Source organism: Anguilla anguilla, chromosome 10, assembly GCF_013347855.1.
Source record: "Anguilla anguilla isolate fAngAng1 chromosome 10, fAngAng1.pri, whole genome shotgun sequence".
Classification (NCBI taxonomy): Eukaryota; Metazoa; Chordata; class Actinopteri; order Anguilliformes; family Anguillidae; genus Anguilla; species Anguilla anguilla.
The window spans coordinates 6120867-6135386 of record NC_049210.1 but is presented as its reverse complement, the minus strand read 5'-3'; the positions used below and the strand labels follow the sequence as shown (position 1 = coordinate 6135386).

Sequence of the window (14520 nt, the reverse complement as noted above, 5' to 3'; positions counted from 1 at the left end):
CCTTGTCTAATAAGATGCAAAAAATGGGTTGTTGCCCAAATCCGATATCTTTACATCTTAATGGGAGATCAGGCTTGCACTTCCTACTGCAAATGACCCCGCCTCCTCCTTTTCCTGATTGGCCACTTGTTGGAGCCAATCACATGCGAAGCTACTCTCAGAAGGTATTCGGATGAATGAAAGGCCTCCACGTTTCCAGGCACTGGCCCTCTGATGCTCAAAACATGAACATGCAGGTCGACTGCTTGACCTTTCATCACTTGCTTGTCTTGTCTCCTCCTGTTGAGCATTTGCCCAGAGAAATGAATAGAAGAACAATAAGTGAACATATCACCCCCCTCCGCCCCCCCCCCCCACCCGCTTCTGCCCCCCTCCCCACCCCACCAATGTAGTAAGCACGGTTAGGCATCTGTTTGCAGCTTTCTGTGCTGTGACATTTCAGAGAGCAAGTTTGACATTTAACAAAAATAAAATAAAAAAGTGCCATTTATCTTTGAAGAAGCTTGAGAGTGTGTTCCAAGCAGGGTAGTGTCTTTTACTGGTGTGAAAGGGGTACATGTCTGCAGGTGTTCCACTATTTTTTATTTTTTATTTTTTATTTTTTTCAGAGCGAACACATAATTTCACAAAACCGCATGTTCACCTTCCTCTTATATAAAGGTTTAATGATCCTCTGAAATGAATTTCCCCCTAACATCGCAAGTAAATAGATTATATTTTAATTACATCCAAGGAAAAGCCGAGCGTATTAAACAGACCAGTATTTGTTTGACGAGGAAATTGAATTTAAATTGAGGTGTTTGGCAATCAACCAAGTCGCATTAAACACTCCGGTTCTCTTCCCTTTTAGGACTCGGAGTATTTAAAATTATTGCACTATTTATCTTCAGGCTTTCATTCGGCAGATATTTCTGCGCCAACGTTAGCTGCTTTTTTTTTCTTTTTTTTTTGTGCGCTAGGATTTTTTTCCTTTCCCCCCGGCTTCACAGAGACCGTGGCTCTTATCTCCCTTTAAATAAATAAGGAGGCCTCCGTCTCTGTCATCATCATTCCTCTGAATCATAGTACTGCTGCTGCTGAAGAGGGGTCACGTGATCCAGCGGACCAATCAGCTGCTTCCCCTGCCGTTAGCCTGCATTCTTCTGTTATATCAGCAGCGTTATGGAGGAAGTCACACTGAACACGTTGGTATCATATTGATACTCCAAGGATTTTTTTTTCAATTTCCTTCTAATGTTATGTATTACTTTTTGGCTTTGATTTATATCTCGTATATATTTTTATATGTTTCTCTGCTGGAGAACTTCTGAAGCTTATTCTGTGTATGTGTGTGTGTGCGTGTGTGTGTGTGTGTGTATGTGTATGTGTGTGTTTGTGTGTGTGTGTGCATGCCTGCATGTGTGTGTGTGTGTGCACGTCTGCGTCTCCTACACATCTCACTTCCAATATAGCCTCTTATAATATTTTGGAATCATTGCATGAATTTTGCTGGAAGCTTTTGTCAAGTACATCCTATAAAGAACACCAGCCTGATATATTAAAAACTTTACAGTGGATTCAAATATCGGTGGATTCACAAATGTTTTTTAAACTTACCAAAACATTATTCCATGTTTTATTTGTAGCTGAACCACTTGTGCATTCCACGAGAACAGATAATATTTTATGACCCTCACTTTTCAGGGGTTACGTTTTGGGTACATTTTGGACACGCTTACCTAAACAAGAAAGTACAAAATATGACAAAAGCCTCCTGAACTGTTTCTGATGATGGTATCTCCACTCTGACAGAAGCACAGACTGCGCTATATCAGCACAGTGGTGATTTATGGGAAACAGTAAAAAATCTGAACCAAGTGTCAAAACAGTTATGAAGCAGTTTTTGTGATATTCCAAACAAAAAGTAAAACTATTTGAGACAGTGATCCATTTCCACCACCCAGGTGACCTAGCCTGGCTATGCCAGTATCTGGAAGACAGAGAGCCTTACTGTGATATGCATATGTTATTGAAAAACTGCAGAGAAGTTCTGTACGGCCTAACCTTCATTCAACCCACACGTTCATTTTGTTTCACAGAACTTCATACATTTTTATTACCTGTTGTTTTGTAGAACAGTGGCTGTTCATTGCTATAGCACGACACACACACACACAAACACACAGACACACACGCAACACAGATGCACAAACACATGTCCAATGTTAATTCAACTCTAACGTACGAGTATGTAAGAGTCCACATGGGGCCATATGTACTCTGTAAGATTTAAAACTGAACATTTTACTGTGCGCACACGCATACACGTACAGATAGAGTATATACAATTTATTTTTCGAATTACTCATGCGCATTAATGGAACGCCTTTATTCAGTATTGGCAAGAGAGGGCAAAATGGACAGGCAATGTTTCCTTTTGCGGAATTCTCATTAATCTCAAACTGGATGTCTGTGTCTCCCCGGCGGGTCTTTCTGCAGTGGAGCTGAAGTTCAACCTGGACCAGTACGTCAACAAGCGGTACCCGGGCCTGGTGAAGATAGTCCGGAACAGCAAGAGGGAGGGGCTGATCCGGGCGCGGATCCACGGGTGGAAGGCGGCGACGGCGCCGGTGGTGGGCTTCTTCGACGCGCACGTGGAGTTCAACGCTGTCTGGTAAGAGCGGCGAGGCGTCTTCCAGGCGAGGGTCGGCAACTTTGGTCGGCGGGCTGGAGTGGCATTTATTGTGCTCTTTGCGGTGGGGGGGGGCGGTTGGTGGTGTGTGGCATATGCGCATTGGGCAATCACAATTGAGAATGTGGACTGGGGTGGGGGAGGGGGGGGGTGTGGGGACAGCTGGGTAGTAGTTAAAATTGCGAGCAAGGTTGGGGGGTTCATACACTTAGGATACACACAGGAACCTACATACACAAGGACCAACATACACAGAAACTGGCATACATGAGAACCAACATACACAAGAACCAGCATAGACAAGAACCAGCAAAGACAAGAACTAGCATACAGCATACGCAAGAGGCTCCAGGACTGAGACTGAGAACCCCTGTGCTACAGGGTGCGAGCTTCTGACCATTCCCCTGGATGTGGGCCTGTACTGAACAAATTAATCAGTATAATTAGAAAACTTCGACCTACTTACTCCTGACAAATTGCTTACCTTGGCCAGTGATGGCTCCACTGAAGGAATCGAGGAACGCTTTAATATCTCGGGGAAAATTGCCCTGAGCACCGGGTACCTTGTGAATTTGAGGTAGGTCCGGTATCTGATTTAACGTCAGACTCCGCCCCAGCCATGCTTAATTCTAATTAACGCGCCACAGTTATGGAAGATGACCTCCATTCCTAACTATGGATTAACAATTAATGACTCCTCCGTTTTGTTCCAGTACATGACTCTTTTTTTGGTTTAATCTGTGATTAATAAGCTTAGGAGCGGCGCGTGCTTTGATAGCGGATGAAGCGATGGCATCTGCGAATCGCTGAAATAGGTCACAGGAAAGCGGCGCTCCGGAGAAGCGAAATGTGCAAAAATAAGGGGGGGGGGCAGGAGAGGGTGCGAAGAGGGCAGTGCTTTCTCTCTCTCTCTCTCTCTCTTCGACAGCCCCTTGGGGCTCCACCTAAGAGGCTTAATGAAATAACTTCAGAGGGCCTCAACCCAATTTCTGGTTGACGTCTCTGCTTATCGCAAAACAAGCAGCACAACTGGACATAATTGGCACCCAATTTGGGCCTGTCAGCACCCCCTGGACAGGTTTTAAGATGGAGTGCGCGCCGCCGGGTTGCTGAGGGTGCCGGAAGGTTCCGAGGGAAGAGGGGAAGCCTGGCCCCGCTGGACTTCGTTTCCGAAAGGTTGCTCAGAAGCTTTCACCATCCATCCCGCTCCGTCGTAATCAATGTCCCGGTCCAGCAAATAAGCGGTCATTTGGAAATCGACTAATCAGACCTAGATGGTTTTCGTCTAAGTCAGATTGACATGGCTCCTAACTCAGGAGGAATCTCCCCCTTTTTTTTTTTTTGGTGAAAGGTTAGTCACCCCTTCCCCAGCACATTGAGTTGCGCCCGCTGTTGGAAATGTGCTTTATAAATAAAGTTTGATTGATTGATCGATAGGTTGACAGTTTAACCCCTTAAAAAAAGACTCATAAGGCAATCTTTGTACCACATTAATAAAAATATAAAGAAGGCCTGTTTAACTTCTTAGAATGGTAGGGTCTGTAAGGTAATTCCAGGAAAAGTAATGAAATTTTATTCTGAATCTAAATCTAAATTTAATTTCAGGTTTTTTTCACTGCTCTTAAACTCAGGATAGGGTCACTTTTGACGCCAAGGGCAACACTATGGTTAAGGGCAACTTATAATTAGGGCTACCAGTGGGCTTGTATGCATTTATGTAAGGATAAGAGTCCCTGACAAATTCATAAATGTAATGCAGAGCAATGTAATGTGATGGGAAACACAAGCAGAAATGGTTGTTTCACAGGGAATAGAGAATGACTTGTGATTTGTTGCTCGGTGAAGATAATTGATACCCCGGTGGTTCCCTCATCTGTTTCCCCATCTGCTCCTGTTCAAAAATGTATGTGCCTTCCTCAGCGCCCCCCCCCCCTCACCCCCCCCGACCCTTTCACCTCCCTGCTACCTGCATTCATTATTCCTCATCTTCCCTTCTGTTCTTACCTGCCAGAATTCCTTTGAATTTCATATCCACCTGTATCTGTCACCACGTGTCATGCGCGTGTCTTTCTGTTTGTTTGTGGAATTGTGTACTGGTGTTTTTTTTTGGGGGGGGGGGGGGGGGGTGAGCTGGGGGGGGGGGGGCACACCATTAATTTGTTTTATCGGAGGTATAGGTACCGGAAAAGGCAACCGGTGGTACAAATGAAATAATGGCTCTGGTTCTTTTTTCAAAGTGTGAAAACAGCCTAAGAAACCAGGATGCTTCACGTGGCCCAGGCATATGATTGGGATTATTGTGTGAAGTAACAATGGATTCCTTATTGTTTGCTTGTTTGCCACGTTAACCTTAAAGCATGTTCCATTTTGTATAAGCCGCATGCTTTTTTCAGAGGGAAAATCTGTGTATATATAACGGCAGAGCTGTGTATGCAGGGAGTGGGATTTTCTTCCTATGTGCTGCGATTATCCAAAGTCATTCCTACTGCATGTATACTTAAACATGCCTCTTGTTTATTCCAGTCTTCCTTATTCTTATTTTTCCCCGAAAATGTTTTTTTAGGCAGCTCGGCATTTTGAAATGCAATACTTATGAACAAAGTGGAAGCAATAACTGCAGTCGGGTAGATAAAAAAAAAAAAAAATTAATCACAGAATTTATATGATATGGCACTTGAAACTGAAATCTCCTGTCCTCTTTATTCAGTTGAATTAACTTGATAAAAATTCAGTTGAGGGATGCAGTCCTCACGTGTGTCTCCTGGTGGTGCGCTGCAGGTAATGAGCAAGCTGTACTTCTGACGAGCGTACTCTGGATTTGCGGAGAGAGTTCGCACCTCATGACCTCATTAAAACTACCAGAGCCCGGAAAAGCCAGCGCTAACCTATCCCTCCCCCCCCCCCCCAAAATCGGGTCAGGATCTTAATTCATTCTGGTGCTGAAAGGTAAGCCTCTGTGCCGCTTCCATCACGGGGACCTTCTCTGAGCCGGAGCGAGCGTGTTGAAGCTTTGTGAAGGGAGTCCGCCTCGGCCCAGAGATAAGGACCGAGCTTCCGCAAGGTGATGTCGCTGCTGTGTGACTTAACCCCTTCTGATCCAGGGCGAAGCCGGTGCGTTCCGGAAGGGAGAAGACGGTGTAAAAGGGGGGGAGGGGAAGGGAGATGTTCGGACAGGGAGTGGTTCTTGGCGATCCTCGCCTCTGATTTCTGATCGTTTCTATGGATTTTCAGGCTTTTCCCTCTGCTGAGTTCAGCCGTTTGTGGAACTGCGCTATTGATCTTCAAGAAGCTTGCACCATCAAAATGCAATATTAATGAGGACAAAAGAATAACTCATACCTGAATAACATTTTTACAGTTGTGGTTTCAGGAGGACAATGTGAGCAGAATAATAAAAATTACTACATTATGTCAGTATTATGATTATCTACCACAAGCTGTTAGGACTGGCTATACCTGTGTATGGCAGCTTGGTATAGCTGTAATACACTGTAATACCATATTTATGATGGTGTTGCATTAGCCTTATGGTGTACAGCTCCATAAGGGTTACTAGGGATTTTCATTTTTTATTAAAGTACAGGTGTTTTCTTACAGAAGTTAAAGTAGGAATAATGCATTGTTTATTGAAATCACACCCTTTTTCATGAAGTGAAACATGGCAAATCCACTTCAGTTTTCAATTAAACCCCCTTAGCATCCAAATATTTAAAAATAAACAATACCTAAAAACATTTTGTTCCTGTTCTCAAATTGTGTGTCTCAGCCTCAGTTCTAGGGTCATCGGTGCATGCGGATTCTCTGTCCAACCATACTTCCTGTTCTTCGAGTGTAACAAGCTGTTCATCGATCAAAACTATACTTTTAAGATGATTTACTCTCTAAAACCACTTTATGTCAGAAATAATTATATATGCTGCTAAAAAACATTCCCATGTTCATTTAAAGGCTGTCTAATCAATCATTTTATTTCTCAGAAAGCTAATGCATTCACTTTCTCTAATTTGTGCTGCGGTAAAATTATTCCTATGATGAAAAATGATTTTAGAAGTCACATGTTCAGTTGATTAATTGATATATTGACAAGTGAAATCAGCATGGGGTTATTAATGCAGGCCTCTGACCTATAACATTAAGCTACTTGTAAAATGAGTCTCTAAAAAGGCTTTTATGGTATTTATGAACAATAAACACATTTGGTATTTTGACACATGAAAGATGAAATGTTTAGAAATGCATTTTTTTTCTTCAGAAATATCAATATCGTTCATATGTACCTCATTGAGAGGCTGCCCATCCATAGATTGTGGCTTGGGTTAATGAATGAGCCGACCACGTCGGCAACAGAAATATGTACAAATAAAAATGACTTTCATATTAATAATTTTAGAAAAGGATCTACCATTATTGCTCCTTAAATAATGTAGTTGCACAGTTATTACACCTTAGTTACATGTAGTAGGGTAGTTATTACACCTTAATTTCATGTAGTTGCATTATTACATCAGTCATAAGTAGTCGGATAGTTATTACATCTTAATTATATAAGAGTTACAGTAAAAAACAGTTAATGTAGACTGAAGGAAAATTAGCTACTTTGTGAGTAGTTTCACGAGAAATCATATTACTGACTACAGGACAATATGCATAGCTGGGGTATGTTCCTTTTTTTTAGGTTTTTGAACTGCTTGCAGAGCATAGGTCAGCAATGAACTTCTACTTCTCTCTGACCTCTGCCCCTCACGCTAGGCAACGCCACGACCGGCTGTCCCGCCTCCATCTCATCTCTTGCTCTTGTGTCACGCTCTGTGCCGTGCGGTCTTGGGTCTGCAGCTGTGGTGTGAACCGTCCAATCACTTCTCGCGTCGTTTTTTCCCCGAAGGCATTTTAAACTCGGCAAATACGAAATTTTATGTCGCAGCACATGTACCTGCTCTCTACAGAGATGACCGTGAACAGATGTTCACTACCATGCATCACAGCAAACATGGCGGCAAATATACAGCATGGAAAATATATTTTTAAATGGCAAATGATAGGATAGGGTATCACAATGAAACAGAAGGGCAGCAGATGTTTGAAGTGAGTCCATCTTTCCAGTTATGAATCTTTTACCGTGGTAAATGTCCATGAAAATTTCCCTGGGGATGAACCATCTGTGTCAGCTTTTTTTGCAGAGGTTGGCATTCCACCCCCCCCCCCCCCCCCCCACACCCCCCACCCTGCAATTGTATAATGGTCTCAGCAAAGTAACTACCCCTCCGCTCTCTGGCCAGCAATGACAGTGCTTGTTGTTGATGCTCATTCTCCATAAAATAAATAGCATTAAGGAAAGACTGTGCACTTCTAATGGGTACAGCAGACAGAAGAACCGCGGTCCGGGGGAGAATAGTGCAGATAAATTGATATTTATTCGGTTTTTGAATGCCGCTGCTTCGTAATAATGGGCTATTAACGCATGATGATTAATGGAAGCGGTGTGGGTGCTGAGCGCTACGGGAGATAAGACGCAGTCTCAGCCCCTGCCTTTAATGAAAAACCCGCCGTCCCGCGTTCAAATCTTTGACCGTGTCAGAATGGCGTAAACAGCGCCTTTACCTCAGGTTCCCCAGTAGCTAAAATATTTGAGTTCTCTCAGCGAAACACTCGCCCTTTACGCACCCCTCGCCTGTAGGTTGCAACCGTGAAATTTGTTTTTTTCGTGTTGCTGCGAAAAATCTTTCTTTTTTTTTTTGGGGGATTTTTTATCCTGATGCCACCAAGTGCGAAAATCCACCCTTTGCTTGAGTTGTGACAGCCAGGGAAGCACACTGTAAGAACCGACGAGGCCGAGAAAGACAAGCTTTGTCCTCTCGGCAGGGGGGGATAAGACTTCTAAACAATTTCAGAACAAAGAGGAAAAGAGAAAAAAAAAAAAAAAACACAATGTGGATTGTTTAGTGCGGCTGGTCTCCGCACAGAATTTATTTCTCTTTGAAAGAGATGGGAAGCACTCTTTGTCCACTCCAAGTGAGCACTCAATAGAGCATATGTACATCCATAAATACGCGAACGACGGAGGCCTTAAACCTTTTACTCCTGCTTGCGGCCTGCTTTGTATCCAGTTATACGTCGCTGTGATTTTTCCAAAGAGCGTTTTCAATCCCTTTGAGCTGAATCAGTGTTTAATTGAGCCATTCTGTTTCTGGCCGGGTCGCTGCTGTATGACGGTACGTTCTCAGTGGCCTACCTGTGTTGCATAAAGGGACAGATCGGTGTAATAAATTCAGCACCGCAGAACAGCAGTGCCTGCTTAGAAGATTTGCCTCAGTCTCTCTCTCTCTCTTTAATTTTGATGTGAATCCACACACACTGGCTGTTGTCAGAACAGCGTGCACTTACATTTACGCCCACACACTTTTTTTGCCCACGTAACCCATTCCTCCCGTTAATGCGGGGCTGTTTTGAGCCGTGCAATTATCTGCTCCACGTTTTGTGTTGATTTCCATTGCATTGCGGATTAATTACGGTACCGCCGATAACTCCTACCCTGCCGTAGGATTCACCTTTTTGTTTTTTTGATGGCAGGGTAATTGACTGTTCCCTAAATGAACACTCGATGGCATTTTGGGAAATGGTATTGTACGTTATGAAAGGTGCAGAGGTACAGACTGCCCTTGAAGAAGATCCACACTAACCTTATAAGCATGTTCATGTCTTTTCAGCAAGCTGCGCATGTAGTATATGATATTTATCAGTTACTGTCATTCTGTTTCTGTTGGGGGGGGGGGGTCACCTCAAGCTCAAATGCATATAGCCTGTAAGCAAATTGCATAAAATTCATCCTATTAAGGCTGCCAAGGGCACACCATGCTTGCCATCAAAGTGAATGAAGCTGGATCCCGTTACCTGATAAATCCTAGAGTGTGCCGCTCTGAAATTCCCAGCTGTGCCATACGGGAATCTCATCCATCCCGGAAAACGGGGCCAGGGAAGAGAAAGCAGCCCCCCACCCCCCTTGAATAACGAGGTTCTAAAGGACAAAGCTAGCACTCATAGAAAACAGATTTCTTTTTGGAAAATAACAGACAGAACCAGGTAAGGGTGAGAGAGTCATTTGGGGGAGGGAGGGTGGGTGGGAGGGCGGGGGCATGTGGGGGCTCAACCGACCATGTGACCTGGGAGATACTCCAGGCAAAGCTGTGCATTGTGGGTCAAAAGGAAGAATCTGGAGGCTTTTCGTTATCTCTCCCACAAGTTTAGATGGTGAGTTATTGCTCTCGAGTGGCCAGAGTGAGGAACAAAAAGCCCTTGGGCAAGTAAACAATGTTTGCCGGGTATGGACAGTCCAAATAACTCCACACATACACACACACACACACACACATGCACATCCAAACGTGAAGGAATGTGGCTATTTCAAGCTCCATTGCTGTGTACTCTACTGGCCTTTTGAAAATCTGGAGCTGAAATGAAGTCATTTGAATGGTTATTATGAGGGGAAATAAGACACGGTGAGAGGCAGGAGCAAGGAGGCCTGAGTGTGGGAGATGATGGAGGCAGAAGCAAAAAAATATAAGCTGGGGCCGGTCAGATGTGATGCCGTATCCTTTCCACTGACTTTCCTCCTCCTCCTCCTCCTTCTTCGCTTCCTCCTCTTCCTCCACTTTTTTCTTCTTCTGCTTCTTCTCGTCTGCATTTGATTCCCATTTGGGTCCTGTTTTTTTTTTTTTTTTATTTTATTTTAAATTGCCCGTGCAGTTAGCCAGCTTCGCTGTCAAGGACGCGAGGAGAGAGGAATGACAGATTACCGCTAGATGTGGCTATTTGAAGGTTAGCGCATTTTCCTGCAGTAGCGCGAACATCGCTCTTCTTCTCCAGGCGACAGATCTTCATCCTTCTGTTCGGCTGAGGTACATTAAGGAGCTCTGACACTTGCGTATTGATGAGCACCTTTCCTTGCACGGCTTCAGTACGTCATTCGCGGCGTGGAAATTAAATTGGATTAGTCTGTCGTAGGAAGGGACCGTCTCTTTGGCGTCCGATACCCAAAGATACCGCGGTGTTTGAGGACGTGTGCCGCAACACATCAAAAAAGGATGACTGAAAAAAGAATGATGAAAGGACCGAGATCGAATGTTCTGTGCGCGTGTTTTTGTTATTGCCATGGAAATAAATGAGCTAAATAAAGCTAGAATTTAAAGTAATATTTTTTTTTGCTGGAAATCAACACATGCATTTGTGCTAACAATGGTTTTTTTTTTATGGAGATAGGTGTACGTGTCATGGCTTGGAGAGAATACACTAAATTCTATAGATCATTGTTTTGGAAAGTTGATTTTCTTATGCTTTATTTACTGTAAAATGCTGGTATTAAAGAACATATATCTCTAGAAGCACATTCAGGGACTTCACTAACAGGATTTCATTGAAGTTAGCCATTCTTGATATATTTCCTGTCCGTTTTGAATAATTTAACAATCGGTCATGAACATCTATCAAAATGTTTCACATTTATTCATGTATTCCGACGGTAAAAAAAAAAAATGCTGTTCTGTCATCCTTCGCTGTTTGCTGGAGGGGGAATCTTTAGCACTGAGACTGTCACTTGTTCTACTCCCAAGTGGGTCTCGCTCACTCCCCTGGTTTCAGGAAGAACGAATCGTTTCAAACTTCCCGAAACTCCCGTTTGCAATATGTTCATCGTACTGTACCATGTGGGTGAGGTGAAGCCAAGGTCCCCTCTGCCAATCTCGCTAACTGGAACAGAAAAAAAGTCGTTTTTCACTCCATTATTCAATCATTACATTACATTACAGGCATTTGGCAGACGCTCTTATCCAGAGCGACGTACAACAAAGTGTATAACCATAACCAGGAACAAGTATGACGAAACCCCTAGAGAGAAGTACCGGTCCAAGTGCAGGGAACAACCGCATAGTTCAACTTGGACCCTGAAGGTTAAACTGATTAACACTAACACAACGAGAACGGCAACAACGCAATCTATGGAAAAAATACAAGCAGTAGTTAAGGCAGTTAATGCACCTAAGTCACCTACGAAACAGCTGCCTAGTTACAACCCTAAGCTTACAGTCATTTACAGGGGGGTAGGGAGGGATGGGGAGAGGTGCAGCCTGAAGAGATGAGTCTTCAGTCGTCCTTCAATCATCGCTGTCACTAAGTGCACATTTCTGCCAGTCGTTTGGGCTGCCACTTCTAGTACTATTTGGGCATCCCGACCCACCTCACACCCTTTTGATACTACTGTTTTCTCTTCCTTGACGTAGAAAGATTAATCACGCTTGCAGAAGATGAAGAAGGACGAAGGCTTTCCTTATGACATCCGGACACGAAGTTACTCTCGTGTGTCCGAGTGACAGTTTTTTGTTATAAACCTCAGGGATGAGATTATTAGACAGACTGTGACACCAGGGCCACATATTAATACCTTGCTCTCTCCCAGTCCTGTACAAACAGTTTTCATTACAGCCTGCAGACTTTAGAGCGATCAGCACATATGCCAGGCTTAGAGCCAGTTCATTTCCTTATAAAAGCCCATAAGGAACCCACCCCCACCTCCAATTTCTCTCCCATGTTACTGAGGGATAATAAAATCTGGATAGGATGTTGGCATCATCACTCTTCTCTCTGTAACCAGAAATGAGCTGCCCAGCAATCACAGAGCACGCTGGTAACTACAAATGGAAGAAAGCCAGCAGTAACTGGTGTGTACCTACTGACTGTAAGTCCTTAGAACAATGGCTGGAAATTATCCACCAATCACCAGCTGCGTTGTTTCATTCATTCCTTCCTTCAAACTCTGTAATTGGTGGAGGGAGCTCCTCTATGGTTTCTTAGTGAAAAGTGACGAAGGCCAACATATCGTCCGCATTTTATAATCCCTGATGTCACTGCTCTGTTTAGATTTGAAAAGAAACACTCTAGCGCACTGAATTGTGGGAAATTAACAAGATCCCCCCCAAAAGCCAAAGCGATAAAATGTCTGACATCGTGCTGAAGCAGTTATTACTCTCGTTTGCGGCTCTCCGCCACCTGGGATGTCGCTGCCGCCGCCGTTGTTGTAGATGGATTTTTTATTCAACCACTTCCTCCAGGGCCATATTTGCGGACGACATTTTGCGGTAAATTAGAGAGAATCCCGTTTGCTCCGCATTCCGTCCCTGATTGCATGTGCGGGGAGGTGCATGACTTTGTGTCTCGCGTTTAAAAAAAAAAATAAAAAAAAAGCCAAGAGTTCGACATTGAGCTTAACCCGATGTGGTCGTCTGAGGCTCGCTCAGAGGATGATTTGTTCCTGAGATTTTGACGGCGACGCGATTACTTTCGTCCACGCGGTTATCTGCAAGGCGATTGTCCACGCTGGGCACCAGGTCGCATGTGGGTCTCTGTGTGACGGCATGGTGATCAGATAAACGACAGTATAAACAACAGAATGGTTCAGCATGGAACCCAGGGTCCCTGGTGTGGTTACACCCCAAGTGCAGCCCTCTCCATAGCAACCTCGGAGGTGTAACACAGCTGACGAAACTCCCCTCCAGGGAGAAGTGCCAATTTGGGCGAACAACTGGCACCTCGACGAACACAGATCAGATGTTTCATCCTGACTAAAAATAAACACTTCACTCGGATTAAAACGCTACTCTCGGTCTCCCCCCCCCACAACTCTTGTAGCACGGAGAAGATTGCAAGAAGTATGCCATTTCTGATGTTTACGTTTTTGGGGGTTTTTCTGGAAAATTGGACTTTCGACAATGTCAGGCTCCTCTTCAACCATCAAAGATGGAAGTGACGGAAAGTGGTTGGCACTGGCATGGTTAATCTGCAGTTTGCCTCTAGGGGCATCGTTATCACTGGGCATGCACAAGAACACCCCTGACTGATTGTAAATCCCTTTGCTCGAATTTCCTTCATTCCCATGGTCTTGGAAAGACTTATTATTTATCAGCTACAGCTCTTAATTATGACAGTGGGCTGAAGGTCAGTAAGACTGTTTTCAAGGTATCTCATATTTATCTACTATCTTTTAATGAATAGATATTGTATAATTTAATGATTCCATTTTTTTAGACGACTTTACATGGTAATATTGTAAGTCAATAAGGTAATTCAGTCCTCTGTTTGTGCTTGCTGTCAAGTAAGTACATGGTAAGGAAATTCACGTGAACTTGTGTTGACAGGAAGCAGATAGTATAATGTAAAAAATAAGGAGAAGTTCAAAACTACTTAAAAGTTAAACACTAACAGAGACATTTTAGCACTGGAGATTGTCACAAAAGCTATGAAAACAAATAATGCAAATCCACTAAAATTCAATGAACGTTCTTTAAGCTTTGTTCTACATGCCCGGTTCTGACCTCATCATCATAGGGGCTTAATTAAAAGAAATGGAACTGCTATGCGGCAAGTGATTAGAGTTTTCTTTCCTCATTTAGTCAGACAAGAATAGATAAGGCTCCTACTGTATAGTCAGGGGTGAACCAAATAATTGCTAGGGAAAATAAACGCATGGGAATACTTTTTTTGGTTACACTTATGAAAATAGACTGAACACAGCTTTGGGGGAAAATCTTCAAATATGCTTATTGTCATGAATTATCCTTAAATAATTCATTTGTGGTTTTATTCTCTCTGGATAACAGTATACGGTGACAGTGTGTCATGCCTTATTAACGTGTTTCTATTCCGATGTGTTAACCGATATCACTCTGAGCCTGAAAATGACATTAATACTTATGACTGTAAACAAGCTGAGTAAACTGCTTTTCATTTTGCGGCCCATCTTTCACCTGACACTGCAAACAGTTATTTGAGCGTCCTGGGAAGCCATTTTAACCCAGACACGCACA

At 43.5% G+C, this 14520-nt stretch overlaps 1 protein-coding gene across 1 annotated transcript in view; it reads left to right on the top strand.

Annotated features, from left to right (window-relative positions):
• galnt9 (polypeptide N-acetylgalactosaminyltransferase 9) overlaps positions 1 to 14520 on the top strand; it is a 93293-nt gene that overhangs the window by 42231 nt on the left and 36542 nt on the right. Inside the window, exon 4 of the mRNA XM_035379987.1 lies at positions 2479 to 2653. Within this exon, the coding sequence (XP_035235878.1) occupies positions 2479 to 2653 (175 nt within the window). The remainder of the gene's footprint in view (positions 1 to 2478; positions 2654 to 14520) is intronic.